This window comes from Chenopodium quinoa, unplaced genomic scaffold (assembly GCF_001683475.1).
Source record: "Chenopodium quinoa cultivar QQ74 unplaced genomic scaffold, ASM168347v1, whole genome shotgun sequence".
Taxonomy (NCBI): Eukaryota; Viridiplantae; Streptophyta; class Magnoliopsida; order Caryophyllales; family Amaranthaceae; genus Chenopodium; species Chenopodium quinoa.
Genome location: NW_018742244.1, coordinates 841,833 through 859,638, shown reverse-complemented (window position 1 = coordinate 859,638; position 17,806 = coordinate 841,833). Strand labels below are relative to the sequence as shown.

At 34.8% G+C, this 17,806-nt stretch overlaps 1 protein-coding gene, 1 long non-coding RNA gene and 1 pseudogene across 2 annotated transcripts; all 3 read right to left on the bottom strand.

The window, feature by feature from the left end:
* Positions 1-1,661: 1,661 nt before the first annotated feature.
* On the bottom strand, positions 1,662-2,789 carry LOC110736999 (annotated as a pseudogene).
* Positions 2,790-7,255: 4,466 nt separating this feature from the next.
* LOC110738675 (lysine histidine transporter-like 8) lies at positions 7,256-11,205 on the bottom strand. Its single transcript, XM_021919078.1, has 5 exons — positions 10,634-11,205; positions 9,807-9,943; positions 9,258-9,685; positions 8,171-8,302; positions 7,256-8,057 (listed from the first exon to the last, which is right to left on the bottom strand). The coding sequence occupies exons 1-5, from the start codon at positions 11,137-11,139 to the stop codon at positions 7,569-7,571; spliced, it is 1,692 nt and encodes a 563-aa protein (XP_021774770.1). The 5' UTR covers positions 11,140-11,205; the 3' UTR covers positions 7,256-7,568.
* A 3,464-nt stretch (positions 11,206-14,669) lies between these two features.
* LOC110737705 lies at positions 14,670-16,219 on the bottom strand. The gene is made up of 3 exons (XR_002514436.1): positions 15,973-16,219; positions 15,143-15,265; positions 14,670-15,030 (listed from the first exon to the last, which is right to left on the bottom strand). It is a non-coding gene; the product is annotated as an uncharacterized LOC110737705 (long non-coding RNA).
* Positions 16,220-17,806: the final 1,587 nt, after the last annotated feature.

Genomic DNA, 17,806 nt, shown 5'->3' with positions numbered 1-17,806 from the left:
CATAATACTCCGTACATTGTTAAGGACTAAGAGCATGGGCAATAACATCCCAATCCTCATCCTCTAATATACTCTATCTTTTCTTTTTGTTTTGACACCTCATTTTCTCTTTCATATACCCCACTTTCCACTAACTTCATCCTTTTAACTATTTTTCATCCTCTATTTTCCCCACATCAATTAAAGATCCTCTTTCTCATCCTCCTCTTTTCTCTCCTACTTTTTACAAAAATAGCATTGCCAAGTGTCAAATAATTATAGGTGCATGTTTATGTTTTTTTTTAAAAAAAAAAAATCCCTTATCTCTCCTCACGTGTCACCCACCCCACAATTCCACCCAAAACTTGGCTCTTGAACCAATGCACCTTCATCCTCCATCTATAGAGGATCCACCATCATCCTCTTTAATTGAGGATCCTCTTAAAAGGTTTTACAACAATCCTCATCCTCTAACTTCACAAAAAACATAAAAAGGATGAGGATCATATACCCCATTGTGGGTGCTCTAAGGAGTATTTCTTTGTAAGAAAAAATGAATAATGTGTTTATGGTTCACAATTAATTAAGCAACAAATTAGTGAAATGGGAAAATAAATTAATTGCATGTATACGTATCAAATTAGTTGTGATATTCATAGTTACTTTAAATTAGTCCACAAACGTGACAATAAATTCTAGACGATGACAAACTTATGAGAAGGGGAAATAAATCATACCATTCAAGAGTAGCAAAAGCAACGGGGAGCATAAGAGCTTGCATTCCAAGTCCTGATGATACTAAATGGAACACACACGACCATATGTTACCATTCCTCGATTCTGTGATAGGAAGCCATGCCTCAATTGGATTACTATCCTCTTCAAATTCCATTGATAAATTGTTGTTTTCGGAATTGAAATCACCATTATTTTGGAATTCTTCCAATCTATGAATTGGAATAATTCTATTACTAGTACTCATTTTTTTTTGCTAATATGTTTGATTTAGTTTCCTTTGTTTTGCATACCAAATGAATGTATTTATAGAAGTAAATACTTAGCTAGCTTATAATTAGCTGTCAAAATCAATTGACTCATTAATTCTAATTCACATGTGTTACATATATAAAAATGGAAACTAGAGCCTTCTATTTATTTTATGATGTCACATTCTCACACAATAGTAACATAGAGATGTACTTGTATGTATTAAGGACGCCTATCTCAAACAAATATACGGAGTACAAAATGGAGGTACTGTGTTATTGCTAAAAAAAGGGGTTTCCATAAATAGATGAAAAGATCAGGTTTTTTGAACAGAAGTTTAGTGGAAACCAAAACTCTAAACTTCTGTTCAAATGACGCACTAATGGACAAATTCAATTTTTTTTAACACTAGTACACTACTACAACCACATATCAAATGGGAGAGTGAAGGATAAGTTAAGTAATTAGAGTTTCCTTTCTGATTGTTAGAGATCATGTGCATCGACTCTCATCACCTGCCCAACTGTCCTTGAGTCTCTCTAAACAGCAAAAAAAAAGGAATATTAGTTAGGGCCTGTTCATTTACTGAAGTGAGCTGAACTGAACTGAACTGATTGGAGCTAAAAATTGAACTGATATTACGTTGAAGTGAACAAGTCTTTTGTAATTACTAGAATTTCTGCTACAATAATGTTTTACCATTTTACATTGAAAAAATTGGCAGTTAGGCCTTCCCTAGAAATTTCCCATATTGCTACAATAATGAAGTACTCCGTATAAGTTACTCAACACTACACCTAAACAACCAAGTCCCAAATTAAGCAAAAACATAGGCCCCCAAACCTTGGGTTTCTTAATACAAACATACATGAAACAAGGGTAAGAAAATGTTACAAGCAGGCCAATTGCTCCTACAATCGATCCTAGGCTTGGTAAGAAGGGGAATGTTATTGCTAAAGACAAGTTCCCGGCGAAACAATATAAAAACCTAAATGCACTCCGGAGCCAAGAGGGACATGGCCTGTTCTTCGCTAGGACATATCGAAACTCTATGTTGTCAAAGCTTGCCATGGCATATATTTGGTACGCGCATAGCTGGTGTGCTAATACAAACACTAGAATCAATCCTAGCATTGTTGTTGACGCGCTATCTTTGTGAAATGCTCCCAATGTGTATATGATCCCTGTCCTTGTTATCTTGTTTCCATAAGCCCAATATCCAACAATGGCTAGTGGGAAGACACAAAAACATCATACAATAAGAGATTTTTTACTGCTTTCCACGTTGTTATATGAGGTGGAAATTTCGAGTTTGTAGGCAATGTCCCCTGCATAAAACTAATGTTTAGTAAGATTATGAGATGTAAATAAGTAAGATTAAGAGCTTGTTATATCTACCTGAATCTCAAGGACAAGGTTATGACCTCGAAACGAAAGAGCAATCATCTACATTGCAAAAAAAAGTGCTTAAAAATACACTCAAATTATCTTCCAATTCTTCAAATATGGGATTATATGACACGTTTTCAACTCTGCCTTTGGCAATGGATATAATCCATAGAAGGGAGATTAGTACTATGGAAGCAATAGTTCCTTTAAGTTAGGGTGTTGCGCTAGTAAAAATGCCAAACAAACAAATATTAAGAACCATTCATTTGTGCTTAAAATTTTTGGACAATTAGAGCTTTCGGAACAAATCAATTCGTACAAGAGTTTCAATGTTGGACCACCAGTGATAACAAGCATTGTACATGTTCCTCCTGATAAGTATAAGATTGGAACATACATAACCATTTCGCGAGTTTTGGACCTGAGGCAGTGCAATAAGATTATTGATACGTTTTTATGTACATGGTGTATATATATGTAATGTAGAAAGGATACAAGAGAAGAATTATAGGCGGTTACAAAAACTTATTAGCATAATTAATTATGATCTCTATGTTTGTCTGATTGGCAGTAAAACAATTAGTAGCATGTTTCAGATGATACTCCGTACAACCAATAGAAAACAAATTAACATCATAGCTCCCTAAATGTATATTATCAGTTAAATGTCTTCATCATTTCATTATAGTGTATCATGAATTTGCTACACAAATTCGAAATTAGGTTGAAGAGTCATTATTGAATTACAGTAACTAATTAAGGGTGAAAATTGGTGTTGGAATAATGAAACAACAATTTTTGCATGTCTTGTAACGTTGCTACGTGTGGATGGAACTATTTCGATCTCTTTGGAGCGAAAATTGTTAACACGATTCCTAAGAGTTGTGCAATATTTAGAAAATTTATCATAAAAGAAACTCTTCAAAATATTTAGTAAAACGAGTTTTTGTCAGGCTCTACGCTAGAATAATTTGTTGCTTTAACGAACATGCATGTCTGATGGCGGAAAAATCATGCGAACTATGCTATGGAGCCGTGACAGTACAGTACAAATCGATAGAAATATTTTTCACAAACAAGGTAAAGCCGGAAGAGGTCATCAGGTCAAAACTCAAAACAAGCAAGTGTTTTAAAAGAAAAAGCTCTCTAGTAGGGGTGGGACATCGGTCTGGCAGTTCGGTTTGACCTCAGTTTGAAAACGGTTCGGTTAATAATCGGGTCGGTTTGAAACAGGTCGGTTCAGGGGCGGGTTTACCCGGGTCAATGCCCCTTCGGTTTATAAACGGTTCGGGTCATGATCTGACCGGTTTGAAACGGATCGGTTCAGGGGCGGTTTTACCGGGTCAACGTCGGTCCGGGTTCATATCGGTTCGGGACATGAACGGATTATTTTGAAATGGGTCGGTTCAAGGGCGGGTTTACCCGAGTTAATGCTAGTTCGATTCATATCGGTTCGGTTTATACTCGGTTTGGTGCTAAAATCGTTTGGGTTAGTTTGGTAATCGGTTAATTGGATCGGGTTGAAATCGAGTTCTAAAAAGTGGTTTTGACCAGTTAGCGCATTTTGTTTTATATCAAGTTGGGACTAATATTTCCATTTCATTAGCGGGTCGGCATAGGTTGGTGAAAAAAATAATGGATCGAGTAGAAATTGAGTTTTAAGAGATTTTTGACCGGTTAGCTATTTTCGTTTTATATAAAGTTGGGACTTCGTCACTTTATTTTCAGACATCGGATTATATACAATTACACAAATCTTCATTTATTCAATTATTCTATATCATGTTAATATGTTATTTTTCAAGTTTGGTTATACTCTTGTTGTTGTTTATTCGATATTATCATATTAGTCTATTACAAATTTATAATGTATTAATGTATTATTGTTTCATTATTAAATATATATTATTAGGTTATCAGCTTCTTGTTGGATTGTTTTAGATATCGTGTCATGACCATGTTTTGATGAGTTGCTACTTTGAATACGATAAATCGATTCAGATATCAGATTATATAGAATTACAGAAATTCTCATTCATTCTATATCATGTTAATGTGTTATGTTTCAAATTTGGTTATAGTCTTGTTGTTGTTTATTAAATATTAGTCTATTACAAATTTATAAGGTATTAATGTATTATTGTTTCATTATCAAATATTATCAGGCTATCAGCTTCTTGTTTTAATTGTTTTAAAGATCGCGTCATAACCATGATTTGATGAATTGGTACTTTGAATACGATAAATCGATAATTGATATTGTAATAAACTAATGATTTAATGTTACAGAACTATATTTGGATGTTTAATTAAAATCACGATTATTCAATTTCCCATTAGTCTAATAAAATAATAATTGACAATTGTTTGTAACTATTCCATAATTTTGGTGTTAAAGTTATATTGCTGAATTACTTTGTTGTCTTACCCTCTCTAATCACCTTTTAAGATTACATGCCTACAAGGCTGCAACATATATATGTTGCAACTTGCAAGTTAAAGAAAACGGGTGGGGAAGTAGAAGTATTCAATTAGATCGATCATCAACTGTTTTAAGTTTTAATAATCAGATACATTTATCGATTATCTATACATACCAATGATAGTATGATACCAATCGTACCATACATTATTATTTATTACATATACTGATATACATATAACTAATATACATTAAATATGTCATATTGAATCAATTCCAATTTCCAAACATTTGTGTTTCTTACAATTTATAAGTTACATAAAGTTAAGAGTACAGTAGTGTTTTTATTAGTACGTAGCTATGAATAAAAAAAAACATACTATCCAAATCCATTATCCCATGATCCGTGTCACCGTCTTATATTAAATATCAGCCATTGATTTGCATGTCATCTAACGGCCTATCATCGCACACATTCCAATTCACGATCCGTGTGTTTTCTTTTCCACCAATCAGATCACTCTTATCATCGTCTCTTTAGCACTCTTTTTGATTTCTCTCTCGTTTTCTTAATCCTCTTCTGTAATATTATCAATTTTTTGAAGCCATGGCTGCTAATATGCTCACTGCTCTCTCGTTTTCTCTCTCATCTCCTCTTCCTTCTTCCTTTCTTCTTCTTCCTTCTTCTCCCTTCTTCCGTCTATGTTCTCCTTTCTTCCATCTCGTTTCTCCGTCTCCGTCCACCGGCACCACGCACGACGGTTTTTATGGTCAAATTCGACCACGAAACTCTAGATCTAGTTGTTTCATGATTGAATTTGGCCTTTTAAAACCAAATTTGAGGCCAAATTCAGGATTAATATATAAGGTGTTTTCGTTCTTCCTTTTTTTATTTTCTGTTTTTCTTTTTAATTTTTTTTCAAGTTGTGGGCAACGGAGGGGGCCGAGTTAGGGTGGGTGCGGCGGCGGTTAGACTGGGTTCGGGTGGGTGGGGAGGGAGGATTTTTCGAGGGAGGGAGGGAGTTTTATGGTGGGTGAGCAATTAGAGTGAGTTGGGGGGTTTCGAGGATGTTGGGTTTCGTGGGGGCGGGTGGGGTGGGGTTACGGTGGGTTTGGGTTTTTTTTTCGATTTTTTTGTATGGGGTGGGGTGGGGTGTGTTACGGTGGTGGTGGGTGTGGTTGGGGTTGGGTTTTTTTTTTTTTTTTTTTTTTTTTTAGTGACGGTGGTGGGTGGGGTGGGGTGGGGTTTGTTAAGGGGGTGGGGTGGGGTACGTTACGGTGATGGTGGTAGGTGGGGTGGGGTATGGGTCTGGATTTTTTTTATTTACGGTGACGGTGGTGGATGGGGTGGGGTAAGGTTTGGGTCTGGGTTTTTTTATTTACGGTGGATGGTGGGGTGGGGTGGGTTACGGTAATTATGGTGGGTGCGGGGGTGGTGTTAGGGTGGGTCTGGGTTGACGTTGGTGGGGTGGGGGTGGGTTACGGTAACGGTGGTGGGGTGGGGGTGAGTTACGGTAACGGTGGTGGGTGGGGGTAGTGTTAGGGTGGGTCTGGGGTGATGGCGGGGGTGGTGTTAGGGTGGGTTACGGTGGTGGGTGGGTGGAGGGTGGTTGGATTGGGTGGGTGGTCAAATTTTTTCATTTTTTTATTTAATTTATAACTCCTAATTTAGTTATACAAGAATATAATTTTAATTTTGTAATAGCAAAAAAATTTACAAATTTAAATCAATAATTATATGTAAAAAAAATTGTATAGTTAAATTACATTTAACATCAAATATATTTCGTGGAATTCTAACAAATTGTTAAAGGCTGCAAATAGTTCAATTTGAATGGAACGGGTTGTAAACGGTTCAGTTTAAATAGTTTGTAATCGGATCGGTTTAAATGGGTTGCGGTTTGAAAATAGTTCGGTTTAAACGGTTTAATGGGTTATAACAGTTCGGTTTAAACGGTTAGCGGGTTGTAAATGGTTCGATTTAAACGGTTTTTTCCTACGGTTTAAACGGTTTCGGTTTATAAACGGTTCGGTTTAAACAGTTAGCGGGTTAACATTAATCGGTTCAAACGGTTTCGGTTTATAAACGGTTTGGTTTGTTATTGGTTTATGGTTCGTAACGGGTTAACATTAATTGGTTCGGTTCGGTTTCGGTTTGACATTATACGGTTCAGTTCGGTTTTCGGTTTAAAATTGGTTCGGTCCGTGATGGTTCGGTTCGGTAACGGACGGTTTCACGGTTCGGTTTGAAAAGTCCCACCCCTACTCTCTAGTATTGTGTTCATTAGTATTGTGTCATGACTCATGAGTCACATGGCCATAGAAATGTGAATGCTTTATATAGAAGAGTAGTAGGTGTATCGGGTATGTGTTTTACAATACAAATGCAATTTTTTTTAATTTTTTTTTCAAAAAAAAAAAAAAAAAACACTTCTTATGAATTAAGGTATTTGTGCAAAGAGTCAATCAATGGTAAAGTAGTCCACAATAATTTCTCCAAATAATTAATAAATTGAAATTAATATCAACCTTGAAATTACAAACACTAATTATACATCCTAAAATGAAGCTTAATTATCACTCATCATGTAAAGGAACACGTTGATTCACTTCACATGTTAGCTAGAAACATTAAACGTAATCCACATCGTTACAAACTTGTCATCATTTTACCATTTGCAACCTTTTTTTTCCACCTAACCCCAACCTACAAAAAATACTTTATATTATACATACACAACCTTATTATTACATACTTCGTATGCGTTACGTTATATTTTTGTTAATTATATTAGTGAGGCTTGAAAAAATGAAATTCAACCCCATTAGCAATAACAACGTAAATACCAGCAGCAATCATTAATACACTAAGTACCATCCCTAAGACCCCTAATCCCCAATTTAGACACCACATTGGACCATAAGCTTTAGGCTTTTTCAAAACGATCCAAATAAAACAAGGGTAGGCTAAGGTTAAGGGCAAGGCAATCCCTCCAATAAGTCCAGCAAAGCTTGCAACGAAGGGGAATGCAACCGCGAAGAAGAAGCATAGGAACCCACATAGTGCTCGGAATATGGCTCGTAGCCACCACGGACATGGCTTCTTTTTTCTCATTGTGTACTTGGACTCAATGTCATCAAACATTGGCATACCATAGATTTGGAACGAACTTAGGGCGTTAACAATCACGAATAAACTTGTTAGGCCTAGGATGAATTGGGATGTGTCACGTCCATGGAATTGATACAAGGCTGTTAGCATGCCTCCATCTTGTGGTATCTACATACAATACAATTATAACAAATATTAGTACATTTTTATCAATCATAACACGAAAACATATTAACTATAATAACATAATTATTTTTTTTAATAGAAATATTAGTAATTACCTTGTTTCCATAAGCCCAAAATCCCCCAATTGCAAGAGGATACAAGCACATTGCAATTAGAACATAAGCTGATTGGACACCCTTCCACATTGGTACCCTTGATGGGTGTTTCTCGCTTGAAGGCATTGTTGCCTGAAATGATAGCAATTGAATCATTCATACTATTAGTCATGTTTCATACTTTAGACATTAAGTTAAACTTAAACTTACATCGTGCACATGTGTCCATGATCTAATTTGTACCCGTATATCATATTCAGTTAGTTTTATTTACTTTTACATAAAATTAGAGCCGCCTACCAACTTGTCTTTATTTATTTTTGTTTTACGTGTCGTTCTATTAAAGAGATTGATAAAGACATGGATTAAGCTAGATTGTTAAAGTAAATTGAGTCTAAGACTCTTAAGAATCTAATTAACTAACACAATGTGACATAAAGTAAGCAAAAACTAATAACATATAGACGTTGATACACTAACAACATGATGTAATACACGATAACATCATTTGAATTAGCCCATAAAACCGACTTTGAACAATTGAAAGACACCTACCAAGAAACAATGAATTGAAGATTTAATGTTAAAAAAAAAATGATGCGACTAGCAATGAAAAATGACAAAATAAAGACTCTTTTGAAGACTACTTTTCTCCATTTCATACGCTCACCAAACCACTGTAGTAGTGTAACACACTAAAAGTCAAATTTTATGTCAATTTTTAAACACAAAGTAGCCCACAAAGGGGTACCAACCAAGCCACCACACCAACAACCTACTAAAGATTTTTCCTATATTTCAATTGGCATTTAATACAATTATATTGATTGATTTTCTAAATTGGCTTAAGAATAGGTCAAAGTCATAAATTGAAACAGGACGGTCCATTTAGAGATAGAGTTTCATTATAAACATGCACCTTGCTTAGATACTTGGCAACTTGCTCATAACAATAATATCTTCGATGATTAGGGTAAATAATTGAGTTGATATATATTTGTTTCATTAACCACCTTATATCTGCTACACTACTACCAGTGTTCTAAAATTTGTACGCGTTACACCTTTAAATGATGTAAATAATTACCTGAATTTCGAGTATGAGATTGTGGCCTCTAAAAGCGAAAGCAATAATCCCAAGTGCATTAAGGACACTAAACACATTCTTAATAGTGGAAGCAGATCGGACCGGCTCATAGGATACTCCGGGTAGAGCATGCTTAGCGACGGACACGGCCCATATTATGGTGATGTAAGCCACAGCGGTGATGGCGCCAATTAAAGAAACACCGGCAATGGAGTTCATGTTTGGTAGTTGAGACAACACCACGGCAGCACAAGTGAACACCAAGTACCACTCCGTTAAGGTTAAGGGCTTAGCCGTACAATCTTGGCCACATACAATTTGGAAGAATATTTTGCACGTGGACCCCGCTATACTAATCAGAAGCACGCACGTGCCAGCTGATAAGTACATGTATGGGAACATTGCCATTAGCTTGCCTGCTTTTTCACCTGTCAACCAATTCCAATTAAGATAACATTAGTCACATTATCTTTAATTTGATTTAAATTTTTATTACATTGATCACGTATAAGTTCAAGCAAGGTTGTTCGTTCTTGGTTAGTTACGTACCAAAAGCTGCAATACATAGCGTGAAGTAACGACTATAACGAACACCCGTCTCCGTTGATTCGTGGAGTTGTACTAGTAGATAGAGGGTGTAAAGTTGCCATAGGAAGGCTAATGTTAAACAGATGATTCCCCATGTCCTGCACCCACCAAGTTTAAATTAGATTTAGAAGCCGAACCAAGCAAGTCAAACAATTACATACCAATATATTTAAGTAAAAGTAAAATGAAACAGAAGGAGTAATTTCTTACAATAACAATAAACAAAGGTATGAACGAGCAATGACCTCACTATGATTTTGGGTGGGTGGGAATAGTAGTGGGGTGGTTTGACCAAAGCTAGAGTGTCAACATAGTTTGAAATAAATTATTTGAAGAAGACAAAATAAAAGTCAAGTTATTCTGCCCAACGATCACATACCAAAAGAAAAAAAAAAAGCAAATTTACCTAATTTTGTCATGGATTTATGTTCCAATAAAAATGTTTTATGTAGGTAGAAGCATCACATGCATGCATATTTTTTCTTACGCAATTACCACATTTAATTAAACACTTTCATCCGTCTTTAAAATTCAAATTTCTATACCTAGTAAAAAAGATAATTTTTTTTTAAAATATCTGAAACACTAAACATTTATATGGTAAAAAACAAATGTATAAACTTACTGATTATTATGAATTTTAGACATAAGATAGAGAGTTTAAACGGGATCAATTCATTCACGTATTCGCATAAAATTGGACGGTTCAAAATATTGTAAGAAATTTGAAAAAAAACAAATATAGATGTATATACTATATGTAGGGAAGATTAGGGATTATAACTTACCAACCAAGGACAGTAAAAGCAACAGGAAGAACAAGAGCCTGAATTCCAATCCCAGAACAAAGCGTATGAAAAGCAGCATAAAACGCATTTCCATTCCTAGACTCCGTAATAGGAAGCCAAGCATCTTGAGGATCAAGCTTAGTCATGCTAATCGCCTTCCTAATCGGGCTAGCTATCGGCGTTATGGCTCTCCTCAAGGGGCTAGCCAAAGGGGTTATAGCCCTTCTAAGTGGACTAGCCAATGGACTAATGAATTGGACCGGCGTCCTAGGCCTAGACCCTTTAGGGGTTTTATTAGTCCCGTTATTATTATTATTAAGACCATTTATAGGCTCGACGTTCTCATTAAATGAAAGGAGAGGTGACCGGGATAAAGACGGGGAATGAAACTGTGATGGCGGGGCGGATATTGGTGGTGTCATGGGTGTGACCGTGCCCGATTTTGGTGTGGCCGTGCCTGATCTAGGTGTTAGAGGGGCTGAGTATATCTCCCTAGCTTCACTCATTTTTGCGTTGTTAGTTGTTTGCTAAACTTTACGTTGTGTTATAATTTTAAACCTTTAGAGGAGTGTTACATATATATAGTATATGACATTATATTATGTACAAGTAGGAAAATAAATAATTGAGAATAAATGGGTCATCCATGAAGAGTGGATTGATGAGTAGGTGTAATAGTTATGTTATTATTCAACATTTCCTCTTTCTTTCTAAATGGGGTTTGGTGTGACTGTGAGAATAATACAAGTATAATTAAAGTAAAGAGATTTTTATTATTTTGTAATTATATGAATTACCTAGTTGATGTTATCTAATTATTATTTGGCGTTTCCTAGATGATTCGGTTAATGTTAATGGGAACAGCTAGCTTGCTTCATTATAATATTGGACTGTATGTACATGACCGATTGACCGTATATTTGTTGATTATTTTTTTATGTTGTTGAAGTTGAATTATACGTGAGTGAATTTAATCAAGCCTTTTAGTTGTGTTGATATGAGATTAGTTAAAATTAATTATAATTTAAGACTTCTACTAAAGTAATACTTCGTTTATTGTATAGTGGGCATATATATATGCTTCCAAAAAATGTATTTTATGGTCCAAAAGTAGTACAAGTTTTATACTACAAGTTTTATGTGGAGCATGCATAGTATAGTACTAACCTTAAGTCCTTAATTTGTTAGTGTTGAAATGTAAATTCTCTAACCAGCAAAAGGTTTGCCTCTATAAGTCAAATGCAACAAACAAATAAAAAATAAAGCATCTGAAAAGAATAAGTGTACACTTTCTAATTTAAGAAGTATAATAAGGGAAGAAGGGTAAGAGGATCCTCGCCCCAAAAGGATTGATCCCAAAGCCTCAAGATTAGGAGATATAGCCATACAATACTTACCATTAGATCAGTACGAGTACTAATTAATGACATAGGTTGATATTCTAATTATTAGTGAGATCCAGGGATAGGTTAGTTGGTTAAAGGCTTAAAGTCCTCCTCCTAAATTTAAGAGATTTTGGGATCAATAATTCTCATCATCCACCCTAATATTATAGTTTTTTATATTTTCAATGTGAAACAATTTATCCCGACTTATTTTTATTTAAAAATAGGCGTGTCATATATCTAAATAAAGAAATTCTGTTATGACTTGGGAGATATAAGTAGGTATGTTAGTAATTAATGTTGGATAATAAGAAGAAAAAAAAAAGAGTGAAAAGGAAAGAAAGTAGTGGAATAAAAATACGAGTATAAATTGATAAAGAGGGAGTAGAAAAGTCAAAGCAGGTTGGTGAGATAAAGATATAGGTTGACCTGGTATTTCCTTGGCGGTTGTCAAAGTATAGTGAGGACTACAAAATTGGCTGCCACATTATTATCTCTTATTTGTTTAATAATTTGGTACCATCCTTTTTAATTTCAAAAGTTTTTGTATGCTCCGGGTGTACAATAATATTATTGTACATCCAAATCTCACATGTGCCACAAGGCCCATAAGCAATCAAGTCATTCATGAAAAGTTGAAAACAACAACAACAAGTCAACAATCACAGTCCCCAATATTTTTCTCTCATGTTTGTTCAATCAAACAAAAGAATATTGCAACCAAATTCAACCTCAAACCACAAAAAGATAGTTGTATTTGTATAGAATTTCAATTCCACTAATCTTAATTTTCAGCGTGCAATTGATTGACCTGTTGATGATCAAATTACGAACCCTAAATTACTCAAATTGCAATACTTGCTTTCAAATTTATTGATTAACAATTCCAGTTGATTTTTCCGGTCATATTTCCAAACCTTCAATTCAAATCATGGCATGAAATTAAAATATTTAACTCTCAAATCATAATTGAAGCTACACGATGGAAACAACTACAGCTAGTATTTGGTAATGTCAGAATAATCTAGTATCCTGTTGTTATTGTATGTGTTTTCATTTTATCGCAATTCTCGCTAATATTTATGGTGATGCTTTTGATTATTTTGTGGTGTTGTCTTTCACTTATAGCTTCAATGTCGTTCTAATACTGGTGTATCACAATTTATCACAATTTATATTATCAAGGTACTATGCAATTTTATTGATACTGAGTATATTCATAGCTTTCTGTAAAATTGTTGTTGGTGCTTAATGCTTATGTATTGAATATAAGAGTATATTTATAGCCCTCTGTAAATATGTCATTTGTTAATTGGAAGAGAAAATCATTATATACAAAAAAACAATTTTTTATTATGTTGTTTACAAGCCTATTAGTTCAATTGGTCGAGCACTCTATGCTTCTACATACGCATAGAGGATGTAGGTTCGAGTCCTACATAGGCTATTTGTTGTACCATAGTATTAACTTAAGAAATAGTGATTCTAACTAGAGACAAAAGTGACCCTAACTAAGGGCAAAAGTGATCCTAATTGACAAAAGTGATCCTAATTGAGAACAAAAGTGACACAAATTGGGGATAAAAGTGACTCTAACTAAGGGAAGAAGTGACCCTAAGTGGGACAAAAGTGACCCTGAGCGAGAGAAAAAGTGACCCTAACCAAGTGCAAAAGTGACCCTAACTGGCACAAAAGTGACCTTAATTGTGGGCAACAGTGACCCTAACCAAGGGCAAAAGTAACCCTAATTCAAGACAAAAGTGACCCTAAGCAAGAATAAAAATGACCCTAAGCGAGTGCAAAAGTGACCCTAACTGGAACAAAAGTACCTTGAGCAAGGTAAAAAAGTGACCTTAATTGAGGGTAAAAGTGACCCTAAGCAAGAATAAAAGTAACCCTAAGCAAGAATAAAAGTGACCCTAAGCGAGTGCAAAAGTGACCCTAACTGGGACAAAAGTACCTTGAGCAAGGCAAAAAGTGACCTTAATTAAGGGCAAAAGTGACCCTAATCAAGGGCAAAAGTGACCCTAATTTGAGACAAAAGTGACCCTAAGCAAGTGCAAAAGTGACCCTAACTGGGACAAAAGTGACCTTGAGCAAGGCAAAAAGTGATCCTAATCAAGGGCAAAAGTGACCCTAATTTGAGACAAAAGTGACCCTAAGCAAGTGCAAAAGTGACCCTAACTGGGACAAAAGTGACCCTAAGCAAGATTAAAAGTGACCCTAACCAGCGCAAAAATAACCATAACTGAGACAAAAGTAAAGTGACTCTCATCGAGGGTAAACGTGACCCTAATCGAGACAAAAGTGACCTTACTCAAGTGAAAAGGTACCCCTAACCATGGACAAAATTAATAAAGAGTGAAAGTGACCATAACCAAGTTAAAAGTAACCCTAATCAAAAGAACTTAATTAATTAAATGATCCTAAGTAAGTTATATAAAAATGGCCATGGTTACATGGTTACACCAACAATATGAATACACCAATATGTATAGGCTATGTGGGGCTTGAACCCACACCATGTACACTTATAGTACATTGCTCTACCTTTTGAGCTAATAGCCTTGATATTAAACACTTCAATTTCCATTGCTATTATAACCATTGCAACACAATCACACATTTAAAAAAAATAGCTAGTATGCTCATTAAAAGAAGGATAGAGAGAAACTTCAATTCATCAATAACTCTGGTGTCATCAAAAGTACATTGTGCCAATCCAAATCATCATCTATAAATGACTCAAGCTCTTATCATAGTTGCATATTGACTATTACAATATCAGTTTACTTGCTCTAAAAGTTCTTGAGGCCTCAAGACCCCTAAAACCATTGAATAAGTGTTATAAAAAAAGAAGGATGAACTTTGAAAGTTACAGTAGCAAAATTTATTAAGGGATGATAGCAGAATCAAGCATCACAGCAGCCATTACACAACGTGGAGCCTCCTCAACCCATACTCTCATCTCCACTAGCTTGGGCAAGTTTATGAGCAGCAACATTACCACATCTACTTACATGAGAGAAAAAGATAAGATTGTTAAGACTAGTAAGCTTAACAAAATCACTGATAATAACTTCCTGTTTCACATGCTTCAAATAAGAAAAAAGTTAAATGTTACCAGTCTCAAGAATAGCCTTACTAAGGCCAGCATCCATAGCAATTGTTAAGACAGGTCTTGCAGCACAAAGGTTTATATTGATCTTCTCCCAAAGTGTCCAGCATTTCTCTTCAACCAAATCCCCTACAAAAGACACCAAAATAAATCCCACCAAGATTTATCCTTTGAAAGTTTATCCCTCTCAATTTTCAAGTAATAAGGCAGTGATAACTAGTTCAAAAGACTAAACAATTTTTACTGTACTCAACTCTATTGTCTAATGCTTTTGTAAGTAGGATAATTCCCTTCTTTGCAAAAAAAAAATCCATAGAAGGCCTAAAAAATTTTAAATACTACCATGCACTTTTTTAAAACTCTTTTATCTATTGTATAATGTCTATTTGGTCCAAAATTATCTGAAATTCAGAAAGTTACAAAATACATTAATTTCAATTTCTTCAATAAAGTATAATTTCATATTGCAGGATAACAAAAATCAAATTACATAAAAGACAAAGCAAATTAACATCCACAACATAGAACCCTATAATTTGATTTGAATGATGAAAATAAGTAAAATTTGCACAAATTACAAAATCCACCATATAGCCTAGTTAAATTCATCATATAAAACCCTAGAATTCAAATAAAAACACGAATTACCTTTATTTCAATTGATCCTCAATGATTATTTCTAATGTGTGTAAAGAAAAGTGCAAAACAGAATACATAAAATAAAAATTGAAGAAAAAATTCACCTGCAGTTAGTAGATTCGTTTGCAAGACGATTTTCACAGTAAAAAGAAAAAAAAAAAAGTAAATTAAGAAAACAAAACTATGAGTAAACAAACCTAGAAATCGATGGAAGAAAGCTACAAGCTTGTAACAATGGCGGAGACGGGAGCAAAAAATATGGCGGAAGAGAGAATGAGCAAAGGAGAGAGAAGTAAAATTAGGAAGAGAGAGAAACCAAATACTGTAAATAACATTGACACGTGCGAGCAAAAACAAGGAAAGTTAATTACTTTCCTCATTCAACCCGCCACACAGTACACTAATGTAAATCGGTTTTTTTTAAAAATTTGTGTTTTAATTTTGTTATTGTTGGTGAAAAAGTTTCCCTTATAATTTGGCAAATCCATAATTACAGGGAACTTTGTGAAAGAAGCCACTTTCCTTTGTCACTAAAACTTTAGCATTGTTTAATGTTTATGTGTTAATTCTTTGTTGGATTGGGGCCTTAATTAGGGTGTTGGGGGGTTACAAGCCGAAAGCTAATTATTGGTTATGATTTATGAGCAATGTTCACCTTGGGCTCGATCCATTAGGTGGGTGGAGTGATCTATAAACTCATGGTCTCAAACTTTCATGTATGTATACAATGAGTCTATTATTTTGGGTGCACATGTATTCAATGAGTACGTGACATATCCGTCACATGACATATTGTTTTATGAGCAGAAATTTGGCAACCTTTGAATTGAGTTGTACGTATATTGGTAAATAATTGAGATTATATTAAGATTTGGATGTGAGTACCCTTAAGATAGCAATTATGAAAATTACTCCTTATGAAAGTTCTGAAAATCTCACCACTAACTATATCATGCCTTTACTGATAAATGAACAAAAAATTTGGAAGTGCAAGATTTTATTCATTGATATCTTGTTTTACACAAATCAGACCATCATGAATTGTACAACACTCCCTCTGTTTTTTTGAAGTGGCTCATTGAAACTTGGCACATATACTGATATAGAACTTTGACCAATAATATCTTTGATTATGAATTAAGTACTAATCCGTATTAATTAAAACAAGAGTATATTAATAATCTATTGATTAACACGATTTTCACAAATGTCTACATGATTACAAAATTTACAATCATTACATTATTTTTCTTTATGTATGATTCACAAACAATGATCAAAGTAGGTCAATATCAATGGGACACTTAAAAAAAAGTGAAACGCTAAACATCACCCGCAATTTACCATATATAGCCCACAAATATGATATGGTTTGACCATTATGCCCTTTTTCTAAAATTGAAATAATCTCGGTATAAAAAATGTGGAGCCGTACTGGCTCGCCGGGGGAGACCGGAGGGCAGGCCGGAGATGCGGGGGACGCCGGAGGTACGTCGTCGTCGACGGAAAACGAGGTAAGTCACCGTTAAAATCCACGGTTTACCGTCGGAGTGGCTCCGGCGCCTAGGGTAGACGCCCAAACCGTAGCCTGGACGTCCAAGCCAGACGCCAGAACCACCAGAGTGGCGTCCAGCCCAGACGCCCAGACCACCAGACTGGCGTCCTGGGCAGACGCCACTCCACTGGGTGAGGCGGCCCTGCCAGGCGCCAGTCCAGTGGATGTGGCAGCCCTGGCAGACGCCACCTTTAATAATTAATTTTTTTTTTTTTTTTGATTTTGTTGTTGTTTTTTATTTAATTTTTTTGTAAAAAAAAAATCGAAAATGATTTTTTAAAAAAATTCGAAATGGGTTTTTTTAAAATTAAATTTGAAAATTCGAAATAGGTTTTTTTAAAATTAAATTTGAAAATTCGAAATGGTATATTTTTAAATTTAGTTTGAAAATTCGAATTGGGTTTTTATAAAAATTAAGTTTGATTATATATAATTATGTTTTTTTTTGTGTTAATTCTGTGTAAATATAGAAATTA